The sequence below is a fragment of the Oncorhynchus tshawytscha genome, linkage group LG11, assembly GCF_018296145.1.
Source record: "Oncorhynchus tshawytscha isolate Ot180627B linkage group LG11, Otsh_v2.0, whole genome shotgun sequence".
Lineage (NCBI taxonomy): Eukaryota > Metazoa > Chordata > Actinopteri > Salmoniformes > Salmonidae > Oncorhynchus > Oncorhynchus tshawytscha.
In genome coordinates, this window is record NC_056439.1 from 23,560,548 (window position 1) to 23,583,337 (window position 22,790).

A 22,790-nucleotide genomic window follows, 5' to 3' on the forward strand; every position below is an offset into this window, starting at 1 on the left:
GTCGTAGGCTGTTTAGTTGATTGTGCATAGGCCTATGTGGGTTACATCAAAATGTTTATTTTGTCTAACACGGCCTAAAGGTCGAGATTTTGGTCTAGATATGTAATCGATTTTGTCACTTCCGGTGGTAATATGCTTTGTAGTAGCCCTAGGCCTCTTCAGTAGCCGGTGGCTGGGTTGAACCATAGCCTATATGGGGAGATTACAAGGCAGGAGGATGTCCTCAAATCGCTATGCTATCGCTATGAGGTACAACCACGCCCTTACCCAATCCCTTGAAGTTCTTCACTTTAAAAATAGCTACCATTTTGCTGACAGACAGTAACTTTTAGCCTATATTTCCGCCTTGATTAGCTGTTACATCATCCACACAGTATAGCATAAAGCAACCCAGTCATAAAAGACCAACGCTTGGCACGCAATCCTTCAGTTGATGCTTTGTTCTAAATATAATACATAAATATGAGTCCTCTGTGGTTCAGGTATATTGATTACTAATTGTTGTGGCTGAAACTCAGGAGGAAGACTGAAGGCAGGGGCAAGCGAAAAACTCGCACATTGATATATAAACAAATACTGTACTCTACTGACTTGCCGAGCTAAATAAAGGTTAAATACAAAATAATAATCCTAGTGATAATCATAAGCATAAAAATCATATTAAATTTAAACCTAACAAGTATTATTTTGCCAGTTGCAATTTATTTTATTCTAAATATTCCCTGTGGGCATAGCCTAAACTTGAAATAAGAATATTAACATAATTCGCTTTTTAAAATTTCTTATTAAACTACGAATACATCTAAATACTATTTTAGAAATGGGTGAGAAACGACATTTTCTGCTTCAAATGTATCATTATTTCTAGTAGCACCTATATATTTCCGTAGTTTAGGAAGATATATTTCTTCAAGATTTAACCCTACCTCATTCGGTCTTTGTCTTTTGAGTGGTCACCCCATTTAACATCTGAACGATAACATCTAGCGAGGAGATATTGAGTTGCACTAGTCCATTGTGAAAAGCAGTAAGGTTATTGCATTACATTCAGACTCATTTAACACGATGGTCTTTAGGAAATGAACAAATTACTGACCGCACAGTATTGAAAGTTATACGCTTATGTTGTGTTTCATTTGCATTAGGCCTTACTATCATTTGGAATTTAAAAAACAAAAACAAAGAAACCAGGAAGTGGAAAGTATTCCACAGGTCGTAGTAGACATGTCATGCATTTCCTTATTATTTATGTAGGCTACATTAAAACACAGTGCCTTTAGGAAACCATGTATGACCTGGTCTGCATTGCAATCCATAACACTTCACTTTTAAACAAGTCATGCCCCCGAAGCTAATACATCATTACTCATCAAATAGAAGATATGAGATGGGAGGAGGCCAAATACAAGACCACACAAACAACAGCGGTTAAAGCGTTCAAACCGTATCCAAAACCTTAAGCAGCCTGCACGAGACCATGATTAGTCTCGGCATTATGCAGGCCTACTACTAGATGTGTCAACTTTTACGCATCACTTTAGAACACTATTTGTCATTTGTGGTTGTAGTTTATTTAACATGGGTAGGACTGGTTTGTTTTTAACTAACAAATATTAAGTACCAAGTGGTCAAAATAAGGAAGGCAAAGGAAGCTGAAACATTTCTGTGCCAGTTGGTTCTCAAAGCCAAAAGCTGAACGAAAAAGGCCTAGGTCCTATACCCGCACAATGTTGCCTGCGCAGCCATCCAATTAACAACCACATACAACATAACAACCGAAACGTACTACTATTGTAATACGAATGGAAAAAAAGACAAAGTTTTCATCAGATATGGACGTAACCTATTATTTTATTTTGTTCGATAAACAGTTTTAGCGACAAACACGGGAATAAGACCACAATATCACAACCATGAAATTTAAAGACGACATAAACAATCACTCCATATTTTTATGAGGCATTTGCTCAACACGGGTTACACGTTCGCAAAGTTAACCTATAATTACAATAGGTATATTGACATTTGACTAATTACAAAATGGATGTGACCAGGTGGTGACCACATACAGTACAATATGCACAACACAAGTTAAAAGGCATTCGTTCATTTTGTCCCCTTCTGAATCTGTTCTGGTGTTGAATAGTGAAATTCTCGAGTATTTTTTCTAAACCCATTCTTTGGTCTATAAAGTATAACATTGTGAAAATATTAGCCTATATATAAATGAATGTCAGTATAAAGTAGCCTACTACTTTGTTCATTATGGGAGAGGACAAAATAACAAACAGCCATGGGTTGGTATGGTTATTCTGCATTTTAAAAACACATTTATTTGAAAAGAAACAATTAAAATTAGTGTTGAATTGCTTTGCAACAATCATATTCCACCAGCGCACTCATGATACGTGATAATACTGCAAACATGGAGACTGGTGGTTCATGTGATGGTATTAGATCACAAGATTCTTAATATTAAAATTAGGCAAATCTGCAGACACAATTTAAATACACATTCTAAGGTAATGCCTCAGTCCAAAAACTACGTTCTCTTCGTTTTTTTCCGTATCACATTGCACGTTGCTGACAGTGGAATAATAAACAACTCCCCGACACATTACATTATGTACAGAGAAATAAATGCAGAATATTAATAAAAAATACCTGGGCTTCAGTTCGGGCTGCTTTCATTTTGTTTTCTCTTTGTTTAATTTCGCTTTTCTTTATATATTTTACAATGTAAATGGGTGTAAAATGTTCACTTACAGTCTTGCTCCCGTGGGATGTTTTGTTAGTGTATAAGTGGATTTGAAGTTGACCCTTGATTATGATGTGTGAAGTAATCAGAAAGTCCTCCAGAAAGTCCAGAAGAGAAACTTGGTAGAGAAGACCTTAAGGACTCACAGGGAAGAGATGATGGCGCCTGCGGGGAGGAGGAGGAGGAGGCAACCCTGGCCGCCATCGAAGCGCTGCTCTGGGAGGTCATTGATGGATGCGGGACATGGGGGAAAAAGTAACTTGTCTGTCCTGCAAGGAGGTTTATGGACGAACATGGGTTTAAAGAGTAAGTCCCGGAGCAGGGCACGGATAGACCACATGGCACAGAGGCCGCCAACGCCGCCGCCGTTAGGTGATGAGTGGCATAGGGAATGTCTCCATTCACAAGTCTGTCAACACTCAGGCCATTGGAAGAAGGGAAAGAATGGTTGTTCCCCAAACTGTTTTGAGTCAACATTGTACTGTAGGACATAGGATGACTAGGGTATGGCGATGATGTCCCATTGTAGCTCAACGCGCTGCTGGCCCTCGGATGGTGAAGCGAAAGAAACGGTGACATTGGCCAATATAGAGAGCCGGCTCTATCCATAAAGGTCAACCCCGTGGAAGTAAGGCGAGCGCCTCGCTTAAAAGCCAACTTTGCCCTGGATGTGGTCGATCTCCTACGAAGTTTGCCGGTTGTCCCACCGATAAACACATCGTCACTCGAGGGGTCAAGCATCCAGTAGTTCCCCTTACCCGGGTCATCATAGTGCCGCGGGACTTTAACAAAACATTTGTTTAGGCTGAGGTTATGCCTGATGGAATTCTGCCAACCCTGCTTGTTCTCCCGGTAATAGGGGAAATTCTTCATAATGAACTCGTAAATACCGTTCAGAGTTAGTCGTTTCTCCGGACTCTGCCGAATAGCCATCATAATTAAAGCATTATAGCTAAATGGTGGTTTCTCGTACTTGCCGTTTTTCTTTTCACCATCTTTCCCACCGCTCTCCCCCTCTTTGCTATCCTTCTTCTCTTCCTGTTTTTCCTTCTCGTCAGTGCAAGTCGTTTCATTGGACGAATTTTCGATTTTGGTGCAAATGTTCTCCGACTTTGGGTCCTGCACCAGGGTAGGTAAAGGAATCTTCTCCTCTTCCTCGTGGACGGTTCTGTGGTGGTTGTCACTTTGGACGGCTTCAGGCACCAGACTGTTTATACTGAACGATGATTTAGGAATCATTTTCACTTCTTTCCGTTCTCCCATATCCAACATCACACGCAAGGTAAAATGACAACAAGCAGCAGCACAGTTGTGTCTCAATCTCTTACGCCTGCAACTCTGCTAATAAAAAACAACTATTTCATGTTCTTTACGGCACATCGATAGGAGACAGATAGCTACAATTAATTATGGAGCCACAGACACTAAGATGTAAACAAAAAATGGTTGAACCTTTACAGTTGAGAGCCAACCACAGCACCATAAGTATTAACGCGTCCTCCCTCCTTCCAGCCAATCACAGAGCAGTTCTTAGCTGTTGCTGAAGTGCGCAAGGATACACATCCACCAATGCAACGCAGAATGGGCTCATCCCCATCAACAAAGGTTTTCTTTCTCCGACAAAAATCATACCAAGAAAATATACCACATATGGCTAACCTTAATCCATTTAACTGCTCTTGATATTTCCAGATTGCTGATTCAACATATCTCTGCGTCTTCAAAAGTTTGTGTACATTCCCATGGAAATAAACACAAGAGGGACACATAAATGTAGCGACCGAGGAGAGGTACTACTTTATGTCTCAAGCATAAGTAGCCTACTATTAAAATGTTGATATTAGATTAAACGTTAAAGAATATTATATTAATTTGTGTTTTTTATATGGAGATCTCCACAGTAGCACAGTGGTCCTTATTAAATGTTCAGGTAGTATTTAAATATACTTAATTCATAATTAATAATGTTTGTTTACGGTCCATCTTTTTAGAGCTCAAGTAAATTCAACCCTCGGCCCACCGCTACTTGGAGCCCAAGATCTCCATCGTGCGCTCGTGCGTAATGGTTTGGAGTTACCGTTTTGAGAAGTAATCCATATATTTTTTCCAATAGGCTATGCGGCGTTGCAAACGTCACAAACATATCATTATTAGTATAATTGTTAGGCTTACTATAACTCGCCTACCAGTTGTAGTAGGCTTTCCTGCTAATAGTTGTATGCCTAGTGTAGTAGCCTATAGGCCTAGTATTCATATTGGTGGTAGGCTACTACATAATACCTAGGCCTATAATGAGAATAATTATCACCATACTAGTAAATCACGATGACGGGTAACAAGGTAACAAGGGATGTTGCAATTTAGAGAGCAAGGGTGAGCCGTTATTACCGGGATTATAAACACAAAAACTGTTTAAACCTTTTTTTACAAAGGGTTCTCAGTCATAGTGGGAATTTATCGATAGGGGAGAACTGTACTAGTATATTTAGCCTACAAATATGTGTCCCCAGTGGTCATAACGCTCCAAGAAACAAGCCTTGCACCTTCGAGTCAATTGTCATAACCCATCCTCCATTGTCTTCATCTGAAATATTACATTCAAACACAAATGTATTCCTTTAGTCCAGGTGCGTAACAGCCTTGCGAGAACGAGTAGCCTAAATGTTGAACATCATAGGTTTTCACATAGCTCAGCTTAGACCAGCTCCAGGTCAGGCCAGTTTATTATATTATAGCTGTCTATTTGTGTTGTTGTATTTGTGTGTTAAGGTAAACTCATATGGATATTTGTCAGGATGAGCGACACACACACGCACGCGCGTGCGCACACACACATACACACACACCCACACGCAGAGACAAATTCACCAAGCAGAGAGCGCACAAGCGCACAGGAGAGAAATAACTGAGGGGAAGGAGAGATACAAACAGAGAGCCTCGTGAATTCCCACAAGGTGACTTTTTTTGGCTCGACCTACTGTTGATGCACACTCATGTAAATATTAGTGGCATTTGTTAAAAATGTCAAGCCAACATCATGTGTTTTAAGAAATGTTAAAATAGTGATTACATATACGCATAGATATCCAAAAATAACACATAGTTGTATAACAGTCATAGTTCGTTTTCCTTTAACAACACAATGAAACAAAAAACAGAATGTTATTTTGCCTATTTTGGTCATTTCATTATGTTGTTATGATATGCAATATGTCGTCTTGTGGTTAGTCACGGATGATTCAAGACAGTGCTATGACGAATGGCTACCATGGATACTTTTGGCTGCTATTATTACCACAATAATAATAACCACAACAATAGCCTACGTAATAATAATAATAACAATAGTGATGCTGTTATTGTAACGCACTTAATTTTTATCACATTTCTGGAGAGACATGTAACAGTTTGTCAATGGAAAAACACTGGCCAAAAACATGGGACAAAGCATGATGAGTATATTTGAGTAGGCCCATTTTTCCAAATATAATCGGTAAATTAAATTTCAACAACACCCTTGGTAAGATATATATAATTGTCAAGTGCAAACGATTTATTTAGTCCTGTAATTTAATTTCCGGTTTGCAAAAGAAAGGTAAACTGTGTAGGCCTACAAGCACTAGCAACGCTCATATCTCATCTATGCGCCATCTGATGCTTTGTCTTGCATTCTCATGGTGGTCATGAGTCCAACTATCCCAGAGATTAGCTGTTGTACAAAGAATGTGATACTCCTGAACAGCCTTATCGCATCACTTAAAAGGAATGGACGGACTGGTTGTCAACGCTTTCTTTCAGCAAGTTAACAAACAAGGTCATGAGCGCCTGGTATTATCTCTGCAATTTGTATCCTCTATTTTGTTCTAGCAAATTAGTTTGCACTCCACCAATAAATGATTTAATAAATGTAACGAATAAATGCCATTTATATGAGTAGAAAACTACCAGTAGTAGCCTATACTTTACATATATTTGAAATATAGGATGAAAGACAATTATAGTCATGTGCTGTGTCCATGGTGTGCAAGCACGTGCATCCGATTTCATCACAAATCAAAATTCGACACTTTACAAATTAGGTGCCGAATCGTTTGTTGAGTGTATGTTTGAAGGCCATTTGTTTTAATAAACACAATCATAGGGTTTAGCACAGTTGGAGATGCTGCAGCTACTGATGATGATGATGACTTTTGGGAGTGCAACTGAAAGTGAATAATACAAGTCTGAATCATAAGGTGTATAAATATAGTACATTCTAACCTAACATACTACAATATCCCATGCACAGGGCCGATGCACAGCAAATCTCTGTTGAGGATTAATAGCCAAGAGTAGGAAAGTAGCATTTCTTGCGACTAATGCAGGATAAAACACTTTTATTACTCTCTGATTTACAATGGTTGCCTACACTGTAAATCCGGATAAGTTCTGGCTACACAAACATTTTGAGGAAACCGATTACCTAAAACAAATTCAGTTAAGGAACTTAAATAGCTGAAGTGAGCAGTACTAGCTTCATATGAGTAATACAAATGCATTTTATTTGTAAGGGACTCTTACATTTCCCGCCCCCACTAAGCCACGCCTTCAATAATTTCCCGGTGTACAGTGGCCTGAAAGTCATAGTTTACAAGCCACATCAGGCCTACACGTAGGGTTGCAAAATTCCACAAACTTTCCTAAAAAATATATATATATTAATCTTCCAACCAGGATTTCTGGAAAACCTGGGAAATTTACCAGAAACTGTAAATCACATTATGCTGGCATGCAAAGTGATGTGTAATTCCTATTGGAATCTAGCCAGTGTTGGGTAGTTCAAGTGTTGGATAGCCTAAGCCATTTAAACTGGAACACCCATTTCAGTAACAGGCGCAAAAATGAAATGACTGGATTAGTTTAGAATTGTTTTATCTTTGTGTAGTATAACATTTAATCAATCAATCACTAAATGTACATGCAAAAATACAGATATTAATAGCAATTCCAGAAAAAAATCTACCTGCAGTAGAGCATGCTGTTATATCTTTTAAAAAATAATGTTGGTGTGACTTCTCATTTAGTTTTGAGTTTGTGGTACTAACGTTTTAAGTAATAATTACTTTTCATTGACTTTGAGTACAACTTACTAGAAGTATTTGAGTTAAAACATGCCTTGGGGTTTACAGTGATATAGGCCTATCTTAAATAAAACGTTATTCTTATACTATAGAAACCGTATTTCCATAAGGGAACCTACATTAAACCATTAAAATAATGGTTTAGAACAGGGATGGGCAACTGACAGCGAACCTTTTTGTAGGCCAGAGGATCAATTTCCAAAAACGAAAATAAATAAAGAAATATGTATATATCACACACATATAATTTCGAAATTGCACCTTATATATTCTACTATTTCAACTCTCAACAGTAAGTTGAGACACCGACAAGAGTTCCTAATATATATAATATGCTGAATGTACTATATTAGGAACTCAGTTGGGGTCTCAATTTACTGTTTACTGAGAGTTAGAATAGTAGAATACACAAGGTACAATTTGGTTGTGCATCAGAAGTTTTTCTCTTGTTATGTCAGTCAGTAGCTAGGTTTCCATCCAATTGGCGGCAGATTTTCATGCAAATATTCAAAAATCTGCATAAATAAAATAATTATACATCAGTTTGATGTTTATACATCAGTTTGATGTTTCCATCAAATTGACGTGTTGCCGGTCAATGTCTATGCGTGAAGACATAGTGCACATAAAAATAACTTCTGCTGTTCAGTTCCCATGTAGCAAAAAATAAATACATGCCATCGTATTTTCAACTCTACTGATGGTTTGTCACTAAGAATTTAGCTTAATATAGCGAGTGTGCCCACTCTGGTATTGGCGTATGTGCTCTAGCCACTTATTTAAACTGTAGCCTAATAGACGGTATGCTTTCCCAAATGGTAGTGGGAGGACCACACAACATGTCATCGTGTGACTTCAAGTTTTACTTCAATATGATTGTTATTATATCAATATTTGCGCATAAAACAGTTGACACCGCCCTTTCTTGCATAATTCCTTTTACCTACACAAAAAGATCCCACCTTGTCTAGTATATTTAGTTTTGTCGATATTTGGAAAGTTTACCAAGAAGGTATAGCCTACATGATGAGATTATTATGGACAAAATAGCGAGATTATTTTTATTTGTCAAAAGGCAGCCAAGCATTTCTCATATAATTAATTTTACACATAAAGAGAACCTACCTTGTCTAGTGTATTTAGTATCTTTTTTTACATTTGAAAAGTTTACCGGCACAAATTTTCAATTTCCATCAGGTCTGTCGTGTCGTTTTTGATCCTACATGTAGCCTACTTTACAGGCATAAAAAGGTTGCACGCAAACCTGGTGACTGACAGTCACTCAATTAGCTATGTCCGCTAAAATTGGTAAATTAGTATAGCGGCCAGCTATCTAAACTTGTAATCATCAACTAAATGTGGCTTAGGGCCCCCAAAAGTCTAGGGCCGGCCCTGACTGAGTGTGTGGTGTTTTGTGGCCCCCAAAGTTGCCCATCCTTGATTTAGACCATAAAACTAGAATTATATCAATAATTCCAATCATGTTATGTTTCACGTATAAAAAAAGATTCAAACCTAAAACAAAACGCTTACAATTTAATCTCAGACTGACAACCATAATTTATTGAAAGTACTAGTTTAATCGTTATAATAAATTGAGTGTAGGCATGGATTTGTTTGAATACAATGACAGGGCTGCTCGACACATAGGGTACTGCAAAATATTTATAAACACGCCGTTGATGTAAACACATTATTATTCACTTTAGGGCACAAATAAATAGTGTTGTGTGGAAATAAGACGATAAGCAAGCAGACATACCGCAAAACTCCGTTATAAACCTGATGGAAACTGGCGCACATCTGTGAGAGCAGAGAGCCCCCTAGCGGTAGAGGAGCGACGGGCTTTTGGTTTCAAAAGCAGGCGTATCCCGGAGAGGGAATCTTATTGTTTATTGGAGAAAGGAATTTTGATTAAATTGATTCAATGAAAATTCAATGTTTGATCGGGACTTTAAATAAAATTCACCTAAAACTATTGTCTGCATGTGTTTTAATGGAACATTAAAACAAGTTCACCCTGCAGTTTATAAGCAACTTAGAAGAATTTGCTAATTGAGGTATGAAGATAAAGTATCTGTACAACTGTTGTCACAGCAAACCGTCTATATTTATTTATAAACTTGATAAATAATAATGAATCATTATTCGATATTATTTGATTATACATTTGATTATCAAATTGGTCTGGTTGTGGATTCATTTTATGGACCTAACCTACCAGCAACCTTTACAATGCTGTTTTTGTCGTTTAGAGGTGCTGCTGTGTTACGGTATTGTGAATCTGTATGACTATATAACGGACAAGTCTACAGTATTTTGACTGTTGTGTTCTGTAGTAATGTGTGGATATTTGAACCATACTTCAAAAGGTGAATAGAGACTATTTGCCTTTCGTTTTCCCTTAATGTACAGTCGGCTATTTTATGAACTTATTGGTTACTCAAGGAGTGGGAGCCCAATTTAACCAAGCTTAAATTGGGTATGTGTGTGTGGCATATATTTTTATCTTGCAATAAATCTTAAAGATGAGAAGTAATGGTAAATATAAAGCCAATTTTAATACACATCAGGGGTTTTTAATTTACTATTGTGTATAGGTCTATTGAATTCATTAGAAAGAAAACTAAAAATTGAGGATAAGAGATGTGTCCCTTTTACAATCTTGTCATTTTGGAAAATAACCTATTATATGGAGTTTAAAAATTAGTTTCTCAAGAATAATGATAAGAATAATGTATTTCCGATTTATTTGACTGGTTTTACTGGCCGAGAACAACATTGTTAAATCTTTGAGCTGTGTGGTGATTCATTAAATCAGCTGCAGCTGCTTTGGGAGACGCGTGATCCGAATAACAACTAGGGACTGACTTCTGATCAAATAACCTATCGAATGAAGACAATTCTATAGGCTTGGGGTTACCAGCATAGTTTACAATTAAATATTTTTGCAAGCAAGCCGAATGATTTTGTAGAACAGGAAATACAGGCACATATATTCTGTGTTAATATTCAATAGAATTTGTAAGGCTACATCTGGTGCTTTGACAAATAAACAATTTTCCACCCTGTAACCTGGTAGAGCATGACATTTGCTTATGAATGATTTCTAAAGAATCTCTGCCTTCTTAAGGCTTAAATTGTTGAACATGTCAAATGTGTTATTATTACTATACAATTGGGCTGTTTTTTTCTTTCTTTTTCTTTTCGATTACAATTCAAACGCAAGGCTACCGTGTTCAAAACACGATGTCCTTTAATTAGGCCTACTGGAAAACCTCAAACTAATGTAAACGTAATAAATTAACCTACTATAAATACTAACCACCGCACAGAAATGATCCAGAAATAAACTACCAAAATAAATTGTTGCCCATAACCTCTATACATTACAATCATTGTGTTTGAGGCAATAAAAGAGCTCACATATGAAATCCCTTTATGATTTGTATTCTACCCACACGTCTAGTTTAATGACACCAAATGAGTAATCAAACCCATGACCTGAAATATCATGGCACATTACCCAAATTGTTTAACAAGTTAAACGCAATAATCACAAATAGACAAAGCTCACGATGTTAAATCAATGGCAACATCTCGAATTAACTTTTGAACTGCAAGGGATAGACTGTCTTGTTGCTTTATTGTCTCTGACGCCATCAAGCGGTAGCAAATGTTGCTGACTCAAGAAGGCATATAGTCCGGAAGGCCTAGGATCGAAAATGCTGAAAGATCATACATTTGTGGCATGTACTTTGCTGACACTTATTGTAGGGTTGTATATTGTGGTCCAATTCTTTACGCATTTCTCAATTCCAGTGAAATTGAACATTTCCATCAAAGACATGTATTTTTACAGAATCCGCAAAACATACATAACCGTTTAATCAGATGATCAAAAGTGAAGGTATTTTGGCTACTAGCCTACACAAAAAAAGCGTAATACATGTGGAATATTGGATGACAAAAATTGTACCCTAATTTTATCTGAATGCAGGCTTTTATTATACTAACACATTCCCAATCTAAAATATGTCATTTAGTTGATTCTTAGTTGCAGTCTAAACCGAAAGTAATTAAAATACGAATGACTTTTGCAAAATGTATAATGTAAAAGTTGTAAAAGTACACCCATCATAATCACAAGGTCATTAAATTATGGCATGAAAATGAATTGCAAAAATGATACTAACTTTGAAAAATGTCCTCTCATTTCATTTGACTAAAATATTTAAAGAATTACACTTCATATCATGTATTTCTTTCTCACTCAATATGCTGTTAAAAATATTTTCACATTTTCAACAAAAGATTGGCAGCCTATAATCCATACAATTAAATATCGGTGACATATTTACTTAAAATAGACATGTATAATTCTAATATCGGCAAATCTGTCATTGACATAATGCATAATTAACGTGAAACTTCGTTTGAGCATGGTAAGGATGATCTATTTATACGTTTCTACACAAGAGATATTAGTTCAATTACCAAATGTGGTGATTCGAAAATGATTGTGGTTTGAAATGTGTAAAATGAAATAGGCCAAACTGAATGTAATTATTTCTATTGAATAAATAAATTCGCTTTTTATATAGGCACTGGCATAAAATCTCATGAGCATGCAGCCATCTTGAGTAGATCAACACAAGGAGAAAATGAACATACAAATTGTTGCTAACATATCATAAACCAATGCTAATGGTTAACAACAGAAAGATTGTGGCATTTGATTTGACCATTGTAAAGGTAATATTAAGATATAAATTGTTAAGATGACTCTATTCTAATAACACAGGAAATATCCCAAATCACTTTCCGAAGAGCTTCTTGAAGACACTCTTGTTCTTGGGTTTGTCTTTGGTCTCAGGGTCATTGAGGCTTTGTGGAGGTAGAGGAGGTTGGGCGGTGGGGGGATGCCTCCCCTGTAAGGAACTCAGGCTCTGAGTTATTACAGTCCCTGGAACAAGACCGCACATTATGTTATGAGGCATCAAAGTATTTCAGAGTATTTTATAAGGATTTATTAATATAATTACAATGTTAACATGCCAAAAAATGTAGTGAAGAATTTAATTTCTTTGTGTACCAAAATGGTTGTTTGTAACCATTGTGTTGGTTACGCAGTCTCACCTGGAATTTATTTCAGTTTCAAAATGGCTGTTTTTGTAATATTTCAAGTTGTGGGAAACTAATGCATGTGTAGTCTCACCTTCATCTTTGGTCCCCCCTCCTGTAGGGTAGCGGTGTTTGTTGTAATAGGTATGGGGGGGCTTTGGTGGTGGCCCTATATCGCTCTCAAAACTTTCATTGGAAACCACACTTTCTCTGGAGCAAACTCTAGAACCAAAACTTTCACGGGAGCCAACTCTAGAACCAACACTTTCACTGGAGCCAACTCTGAGAAACCCTTTGTTCTCAGAAGCATCATTGATGTTGACCTGTTTGGAGTACTGATGATCTACTGTGTCCTTTGAGGAGTTCCTGAAAGAAATGGGAATTGGCAAATGTTTCAAATATCAAAATACTATATTCACTCAATTTTATAATGAGAACAACACTCAAAAACACCAGGATTCAAATCAATTGTTTATTTGGCAAACTATTCCGGTAAAGGCACTGGTAAAAGACGTGTTATTCATTTATAATAACAACATTTTAAGAAATGGACCTTCTGTTTGACAGTTGCCTTACCCAGAATCCTCAGAGTCAGAGGAGCTTCCAGACTTGGTGCAGTTCTGAAGTTCCTCTACCCATTTGAGCTGCTGCTCTCGGCTAAAGGCAGCGAACAGGTACTGACTTCCATCATCCAGACTAACGGACATACACAGACAGCAGAACAGACGGTCACATACAATTACATTTTGTCAGAGGAGGCAGTCTTTGTATACTTTATCTACAAGTCCTCAAACTTCTAACATGGCATGTTTTATACAGTACTTAGAAATAGCTTGATTTTCCACTTTAAGCATGGATTCTCTTTCAGTAATGTTTAAGGCTCACGTTAGTTTGAAGGTATGGTCTTTTCTCCTATAGTATGGGTTTTCCTTACACACTGCTCCAACCATATTGATGGGGGGCCATAGGGAAGACCTCTGTAAAAGAAAAAGCAGTGACATACTGTACGTTCAAAAGTCATTATTCTCTCTAAAAGCACCTGTGAATTTAACGTTCAAATATTGTTCTGTAGACTTCATGAATACGCAGTACCTCTGTAGCTGCATCTCTGTCTTTGAAAAGATTGAGTGTCTCCCTCTCCAGTAATGCATAGACAGTATCCCAGTTCTCCAACCCCTGCAAACCAATACAGTTTCACAGTTTTACTGCTTTATCTTATTGTAAATCATGAATGATTTGATCATTAAAAAAAACACTGGAGATGACCTAGCATCAACAATTGTTTTAGGTCAGAATGTTTCGGTCCTCCACATTGAGAAAGTAAAACAGGGTCTTACTTTGTTTCCGCTTTGTTTCACCTTGATCTCCAACATCCCATCCATTCTGGCAGGCACATGACCACTGACCTACACAGATGTAAACAACACAGTTCTCAAGATGGAAAACAGTAGACATAGTGTAAAACGTAAACAAACATGTGCTATCCACTCAGATTCAGAGTGTAGTTTGTTAATTAGTTAGTTAGTGATCTGATCTCACATCAGATGTTGAGTCTGACAGCGTAGCCATCTCCTCTGGTAGGTCCTCTAGTTCCCTGTGGTGTAGCAGTAGAGGGGAAGGGGGCAGGTCTCTGGAGGGGGGAGGGACATCTCCGGAGAGGGGAGGGAGTTTAGGGGGTGTGGTGGGTTCGTTATCTTGCTGCTCAGGATTTTCAGAGAGGACAGGTGCAGATACAGGTGAGAGTAGTGGAGATGCATGTGAGGCTGGCTCAGGTGAGGTTGGGGCTGGGGCCGACACAGGTGTTTCTGGGGCCAGCTCCTCATGCCTGGCTAACGTCTTTTTGAGGGAGAGCCTTGGCTTGGGGGCGATAGATGGTCTATCTGTGGGACGCAACTCTTCTTCCTTCACTGACAATCTATGGGGTCTGTAGCAGGAGTGGCTACTACTCTCTGTCGCGGGAGAGGATGGAGGGGATGGAGGAGGGTTGACTGGAGGGGCGAAGCGTGGGGATCTAGAGGGGGCCACAGAGGCAAGGTTCTGGGTGGTCAGGGCCCTAGGGGCGGGGCTGGGAGGGGGGCTGCTGGAGATGGAGGGAGATGAATCTGGATCAGGTGTTTTGCCGGTGCTGGTTCTGCGGACCCAGTCTGTGGGTTTTAGGGGTTTAGGGCCAGTGTGTCGGGGGGTCTTCGGGTCAGACGGTTTCCTCTTCAGGGAGGTCACCCTGGAAAGCTTCTTCCTGGAATTGTCTCCATCATCACCATGGAAGCTTTGTAATCTCTGCTCTCTCTAAAAAATATATAGAATAAAACTATGTGTGAGAGTAATCTACTGTACCCATGCCAAAGCCATCTTTTGGGTTATCATTGTTCAGAGAAAACCAAAAGGAGTTGTATGGTTTAATGGAGTTTGCCAAAATTCAACAGCCATAACATCAGTTGTCAGGAAAGGTGAATAGCGTCCTCTCATATTTCACTCACCTGTGTTTTCTTCTTCTGTAAGGTGCTAAACCTGTCACTCTGGGCTTGAATCATAGCCTCCAAGTCCTCCTGTTTTTTCATCAACTCCAGAACGTCTGACACAGAGTCCTGGGAAAGGAGACATCACTGAGCATCTTAACCAGGCTTAACCAACTTTCACTTAGTGGGTCAAAAAGGAAATTACATAGAACTAAAACCAATGACCAGTATCATCAAAAATATGGAATTCAAGAAAATATTCACTATTTCATACTATTGTCAGAAAGCATGATGATTTATATAAGTGACAAGGTTCAAACCCTGGTCTCCTACGCCACAATCCTATGTTAACACCTAGGCTTTTAATTGGGCTGTCCACCAGTTAAAAGACTCACCCCGTACTCCTCTACCCTCAGAGTAGCTTCGTAGGTACTGAGCCAGTGCTCTGCCTGCTCCAGCTCCCTCTGTAGATGTAGGATCTCCAGTTCCTCCTGGTACAACACCCTCCTCTCCTCCCAGACCTCCTGCACCCGCGTCTCCAGCTCCTGCAGCTCCAGAAGACGCTCCTCCAACTGCAATTTGGCAGCAATAGATTGCTTTATTCAATGTTCCTATAACAATATTTAACATTGTGGCACAAGACATATTAATAGAAACAAGGACAATAATGCTTAAAATAATGAAAAAAAATTCAATAGCAAAAGAGAAACGTAACATTTCCGTATCTTAGCATTACATTGATGTTTAGGTTTCTTTGACATTATGTCTTAATTGTTAAGTACTGTGTCATTACCTCTTGGCACATGAAGTTGCCTTCCTCCACGAGGTATCTGCCCTCATCTTTCACAGCCTGTGATTTGTTGAGCTGCTTGTCAATCTGAACATGGTACTCTTCGTGTCTTTTGATTAGCTGCTCCAGGTCAGCACCCTCCCCTCCTGACCCCTCCCCTCTCACCAGGGACAGGGTCTCTTTCAGCCATGCCCTGGGCAACACAGGGAAAAAATAAAATAACCTCATGATTGAAAACGTAATCGCACTTAAATTTACTTTAAAATGTTCAAATTAGATCCAGGTCACACCTCAATAATTATATGTTCATAAAGCATACATTACACATCTATAAGCACATCATAAATGTGACATTATAGAATTGGTTCTCATCTTGGGTCTTAGCTTATCAAACCTAATTACATGAAATCAAAAGAAGTAGACCTACATGAGTTCTGTCCACTCTGTGAGGTATCTCTGCATAGCCTCAGCCTGCCCCAGTCTCTTCCTGCGTTGGATGGCCTTGGCATGCAGACTAGCCCAGCTAGCCTCCACTTCCTGTAGTCTCTCACCCAGACTGGCCTGCACCTGGGGGTACTTCCTGGTTAGGCCCCGCCCCTCCTCTTTAGTCCGAGACACCTCTCCCTCGATGACCGCCAAGTCTCTCTGGAAACAAACAGTTATTTGATGGGTGAGTTAGTGTAACCGGCTGTTAGCCCACCGAGTTAAATGCATTAGTTTAGGGAGCTAAAGCAAGTCATCAGGCCTTGGATGGCTAATGGAGTCTGCCTCAATGAAACTGCTCTGCTACCATCTCAGTCAAACATGTTGAATGAACTTGGGTTGTGTACTCTACCTCCAGTCCTTCATGTTGTCTGATGAGTGCCTGGATACTGAGTAGATCGTGATCGTGGTCGTCAGAGTCCAACACCACCTCCTTCTCACTCATCCAACCCTTCAGCTCATCCACGTCATGGTCAAACTGGTGCACCTCTCGGGCAGACTTCAGGTTCTGTCACACAAAATGGCTGCTAAATCACCATGGCTCAGGTCAATTACCCACAGTAATATATAAACAATACTTAGGAGAGTGTTTAACGCACATCAAGCTTGGTACAGGAGCTGGGGGAAAGAAAAAAAAAATAGGGCCACTATAGAATTGTGAGTAGACATTGCCTTTCTGCCCTACCGTTTAATGTCCCACTTAAGTAGTGACTTATAATATTATTGATAGAAGAACTGGACTTAGACTTTTACCTCTGCTCTAATCTTCACATTCTGGTTGAGGTCGTCCCATAATTTGTGCAGCGCTGCCTCTCGTCTCGGGCCTTCAGCAGACTTCACCTCCCGTCGTAGTTGTTGAACAGTGTTGAGTTTACTCTGGCCCAGCGTGTTCACCTCAGCCACAAAGTCTTCAAACTTCTTCTGCAACATCTGGAAGACAGTAACTTTATTATGAAAAGTGTGGCCTGCCTCTAAACTAAAATGCATTCGATATCGATCACCACTTGTCTGATTACAGTACTTTACCAAGACTGTAATCTCACAAAGATTATTTTTTCACTACAGCAATATATAAACGATACATACACCCAACAGCTGAAACAAACTGTCCAGTACTTGGCGTATCCATACTGGCCCTGTTCCCATCCTCCAAGACACGGGTCAAAACTTTTAAAAACACTTGAGCTGCACCTAATTTGCTCTGTATAATGGAACCAATGGAATAGTCCACTCTGCATCTATACCTCCACATCCTCCAGGTCTTGTCCAAAGTCTTCTGACTCAGCCAGGGTCTTGCGGGAGCACAGCCAGTTCTGCAGCTCCCGGGCCTCTCTCTCAAACACATAAAGGTTCAGCTGATCCTCCAGAGCTGCCCGTCGCGAGCCAGAGACACGCAGCAGACTCTCATACTCACCCAGCACGTCTGGAAGACTCTTACTCACTAAATGGCTGACGTGAAATGAGAGAAATGGTATCATGTCAATGGGCTTACAACATTTGGAATGAGAGACAAACATGAAGAAATAAACTAAATGGATTTAGAAATCACTAAATGTACATGTTTCAAATATGCGAATGTAGTTAAATATGTGAATATAGAATATATCTGTGAGACCACATATGTTAATTCCTGACATTGATAACAGATAAAGTGAATAATGTACATACTGTAAGGTTTGTATGCTGTACCTGTTGGGGTGGCCACAGTGCTCCAGTTTAGCGCCAGTCTCCTGAAGAGACTCTACTTTCAGCCGCTGGTTCTCCATGTCCAGGTCTACAGAGTCCAGCTTCCTCAGGAGAACTTCGGTGGCCTCCTCACTCTTCCCAAAATCTTTTGACTCTAACATTGGTCTCTGCTCATCCATCCACAGTTCTAGTTCTGAAACCTAAAGAGAAACGTAAGCTTATAAAAGGTTCCTCAGTGAGCATTATATCTGGATGGCACATAAGTCCCTCACTGTATAAAGATGTATTAGGAGAGAGGGTTTTTGTGGATTGTGGAACCTGTGTTTGTGTCCAAAGAGAATGTATAGAGAGTATGGTCACTGGTCACAGTTATCTACCTCAGAGAGGAAGGTCTGTATTTTCAGAGCCTCCTGTAGCAGTCGGCCCTTGTTTTCTGACTCTCTCGTCAGGCTCTCAAAAATCTTCTTGAGCTCAGCCAGCTTCTCGCTGATCTCATGCGAGGCAAAGTGTCTGCCCCTCACCAGGTTCTGCCCTGCGTTCTGGACAGCTTGCACCAGAGGGGTACGGCTCGCTATCTCTTGCACCAGAGCCTGCACACACACACACACACACACACACACACACACACACACACACATGTTCAATCAATCAACCAATGGAATCTTACATGCATAACACTTTTTACAAATACATTTCTCACAAAGTTCTTGACAGAACCCCAAGCCCAACGTTGTTGTTAGTATCTTAGCTGCAAACTGGAACATTGACCATCCCTGTCTCTGACCTGATGTTTTTTGACCATAGACTGAGTACTCTGTAGGGAGGTTCCCCAGTCTTTGGCGGAGGCAGAGGGCAGTTTGTCCTGGACCCAGACCAGCTCATCCTCCATGTCACGGTAGAACTGGAACAGCAGCTGCCAGGATTCTAAGGTCTCCCGTCGGTTCTGCAATGGCTCAGCCAGACTGTTATATCTGCAGTAACGAAAGTTGGTTAAAATCAGTCTTGAAGGATCATGTAAAAAAACAACAACCTTACAATTCCTTTCACAAGCGCAGTCTCACAGCCATGCAGTATTGGTGTGTGTGTGCTCTGTTACATAGTAATAAACATGTGTTTTGTTCATCTGTCTCGTACTCTGACTAATATTTAAATGTAGTTGGGGAGAATCAAAGACATAATATGCTTTGCCAGTATTATTTATATATCTTTGACAAAAAACAACAACTTACCTATTGACAGTTTGGCCTACTCGTTGCTGGATCTCCTGGGCCAGGAAGTTGCCCTTGGAGCTGAAGTCCTTGGCTGTATCCACCAGGCCCTGGACCCTCTCCAGATAGCCATCCACTACCTCCTCCAGGTCCTGTAGAGCCTTCAGCAGCCTGCTGACTGACGGGAGGTCAGTGCCACAGTCCTCGTTGGTTACTTCAACTTCTACGGACCCAAGCCACTCCTCGATGTCGTCCAGAGAACGTTGGAACTGTAAAGCCTGGTGGTAGAAAATGACAAATTCATAGAAGAATTATAGCTTAACACTTTACTTAAAGACCAAGAGCAGTCAAAATGTGTTTTATATCATATTGTACAACAGCTGATGAAACGAACACTGTAAAAGTATGAAGGCATTTGATCAGTGTTATTTCCTAATAGTTGCTGGTACAATCTACACAAGACCTTCTATTCAGCAGGTTTTGCATGGGTGGAGTTTTGGCTTGCCTCGTGACATCAGCAGCCGATATAAGTTAATATAGACCAATAACAAAAGAGAGTCTAACTCCGACCACTCCCAGACATTCCTAGCTAAATTCCTGTTTGAGAATGTTTTTTGTTAAAAAGCTATTTTTGTTTCTTTTCAACCATTTTCATGGAAAACTATAAAAGTCAGGTATTTAATTGTTGCCCAGAAAGGATTTGATATTGAAATAAAAACAGCTGCATTCGGCCTTTAAAGCAGAATGCTTTATTACTTGATTATTTTACCTGGAGGGGATGTTGTCTCTGCAAATACACTACATGACCAAAAGTATGTGGACACATGCTCATCGAACATCTCATTCCAAAATCATGGACATTAAAATGGAGTTGGTCCCCCCTTTGCTGCTATAACAAACTCCACTTTTCTGGGAAGGCTTTCCACTAGATGTTGGAACATTGCTGCAGGAACATTGCTGCAGGGACTTGCTTCCATTCAGCCACAAGAGCATTAGTGAGGTCGGGCACTGATGTTGGGCGGTTAGGCCTGTCTCGCAGTTGGTAGTGTTCTCCTGGCATCAGCTAAACCCAGATTCATCACTCCAGAGAATGTGTGTCCACTGCTCCAGAGTCCAATGGCGGCAAGCATTACACCACTCCAGCCAACGCTTGGTATTGCACATGGTGATCTTAGGCTTGTGCGGGGCTGCTCGGCCATGGAAACCCATTTCACGAAGATCCGGAAAAACAGTTATTTTGCTGACAATGCTTGCAGAGGCAGTATTGCAACCCGAGCACAGACGATTTCTACCTGTTTACATGCATCAGCACTCGCCGGTCTCGTTCAGCACTCGCCGGTCCCGTTCTGTGAGCTTGTGTAGCCTACCACAAGCTGAGCTGCTGTTGCTCCTAGACATTTCCACTTCACAATAACAGGACTTACACTTGACAGGGGCAGCTCTAACTGCGCAGAACTTTCACAAACTGACTTGTTGGAAAGGTGACATCCTATGACGGGGCCACATTAAAAGTTACTGAGCTCAACATTCTATTACCAATGTTTCCCTAAGGAGATTGCATGGGTGTATACACCTGTCAGCAACGGCGCGTGTGGCTGAAATAGCCGAATACACATACTTTTGTATGTGTAGGCGACCAATAAAATGTTATTAGATTTTTAGTTTATCATCTCATAAAAGTTACATTCTCTTTTTCACAGTATCATCTACTGTATGTATCATCAAAGATGAGTACAATACGTCTATGAAGTGCAAATACCTGGTAGGCCTGCTGCAGACGAGATTTCTTCTCTTTACAGTTGTTGAGGAGCAGGTCCCAGCCATGGTTAAGGTCCTTCAGCCACGGTTTGATCTTCCCAGGAGTGGAGTGACCCGCTGCTATCATTCTCTCCCCCTCCTGGTGGTGAACATTGACTCAATAACACTTGCCTAGACCAGTCACTGCTAACTAACTGTACTGTGGATAACATCTGCCGAGACACTGGTCTCAAAGCTTGCAGATTCTAGTATTGAGCTGTCATAAGCCATAGGAAAGTACTGAGATACTACTCTGTGATTAATGTGCACTGAAAGCACTTCTTCACACATACCATAGTAAGAGTGTCAACTCGGTTACGGTTGGCTAAGATCTCAGCCTCAAAGCTCTGGTGTTTCAGCAGTTTGGCCTGGAGGTTGATGGGGTCTCTCCAGCTTTCATCCAGGGCCACTGCATTCCTCTCATTGAGCCACGAGCACACCTGCAGGTTCCAGTTATCACACATTACTTTACAGGTTCAAGGTACTACACATTACTTACAGTGCCTTCAGAAAGCATTCATACCCCTTGACTTATTCCACATTTCAGAATTTTTTACATAGATTAGTTCTCACCCATCTGCACACAATACCCCATAATGACAAAGTGAAAATGAAACACAGAAATATCTAATTTACATAAGTATTCACACACCCGATGCTATGAACCTCCAAATTAAGCTCAGGAAGCATCCAATTTTCTTTGATAATCCATGTCACTACAACTTGATTGGAGTTGACCTGTGGCCAATTCAACTGTTTGGACATGATTTAGAAAGACACACAACTGTCTATATAAGGTCCCACAGTTGACAGAACATGTCAGAGCTGAAAATATACTATGAAGTCCAAGGGCCTGTCCGTAGATCTCCGAGATAGAAATGTGATGAGACATATATCTGGGGAAGGGTATAAAACCATTTCTAGAGTGTTTAAAGTTTCCAATACCACAGTGGTCTCCATCATTGGGAAATGGAAAAAATATTGAACTACCCAGACTCTGCCTTGAGCTAGCCGTCCAACCAAACCGAGCAACCGGGCAAAAAAGACCTTGGTCAAGGAGATGATCAAGAACCCAATGAACACACAGAACTGCATAGTTACTTGGCTGAGATGGGAGAACCTGCCAGGACAACAGTCTCTACAGCACATCAGTTTGGAAAAAGACATGTAAAAGACTGAGATCATAAGGCAAAAGGTTTAGTGGTCTGATAAGACAAAAAGTTGGAGAACCAGGCACAGCTCATCACCCATTTAACCGTAAAGCATGGTGGTGGGAACATCATGCTATGGGGATGCTTTTCAGTGGCAGGGACTGAGAGACTGGAAAGAATAGAGGGAATAATGAAAGGAGGCAAATACAGGCAAATC

At 40.0% G+C, this 22,790-nt stretch overlaps 2 protein-coding genes across 2 annotated transcripts in view; both read right to left on the reverse strand.

The window, feature by feature from the left end:
- Positions 1-1,837: 1,837 nt before the first annotated feature.
- On the reverse strand, positions 1,838-4,226 carry foxg1a (forkhead box G1a). The gene has a single exon (XM_024412820.2). The coding sequence runs from the start codon at positions 4,028-4,030 to the stop codon at positions 2,792-2,794; it is 1,239 nt and encodes a 412-aa protein (XP_024268588.1). The 5' UTR covers positions 4,031-4,226; the 3' UTR covers positions 1,838-2,791.
- Positions 4,227-11,507: 7,281 nt separating this feature from the next.
- The window catches only part of sptbn5 (spectrin, beta, non-erythrocytic 5), a 56,106-nt gene continuing 44,823 nt past the window's right edge, over positions 11,508-22,790 (reverse strand). Inside the window, exons 52-71 of the mRNA XM_042329936.1 lie at positions 21,716-21,862; positions 21,385-21,522; positions 19,647-19,903; positions 19,202-19,388; positions 18,795-19,007; positions 18,421-18,617; positions 17,976-18,180; positions 17,485-17,661; positions 17,084-17,239; positions 16,676-16,893; positions 16,252-16,441; positions 15,854-16,030; positions 15,480-15,587; positions 14,542-15,288; positions 14,340-14,408; positions 14,095-14,178; positions 13,888-13,979; positions 13,579-13,698; positions 13,097-13,368; positions 11,508-12,844 (exon numbers count right to left, since the gene is read on the reverse strand). Of these exons, the coding sequence (XP_042185870.1) occupies positions 12,696-12,844; positions 13,097-13,368; positions 13,579-13,698; positions 13,888-13,979; positions 14,095-14,178; positions 14,340-14,408; positions 14,542-15,288; positions 15,480-15,587; positions 15,854-16,030; positions 16,252-16,441; positions 16,676-16,893; positions 17,084-17,239; positions 17,485-17,661; positions 17,976-18,180; positions 18,421-18,617; positions 18,795-19,007; positions 19,202-19,388; positions 19,647-19,903; positions 21,385-21,522; positions 21,716-21,862 (3,903 nt within the window). The 3' untranslated portion in view covers positions 11,508-12,695. The remainder of the gene's footprint in view (positions 12,845-13,096; positions 13,369-13,578; positions 13,699-13,887; positions 13,980-14,094; positions 14,179-14,339; positions 14,409-14,541; positions 15,289-15,479; positions 15,588-15,853; positions 16,031-16,251; positions 16,442-16,675; positions 16,894-17,083; positions 17,240-17,484; positions 17,662-17,975; positions 18,181-18,420; positions 18,618-18,794; positions 19,008-19,201; positions 19,389-19,646; positions 19,904-21,384; positions 21,523-21,715; positions 21,863-22,790) is intronic.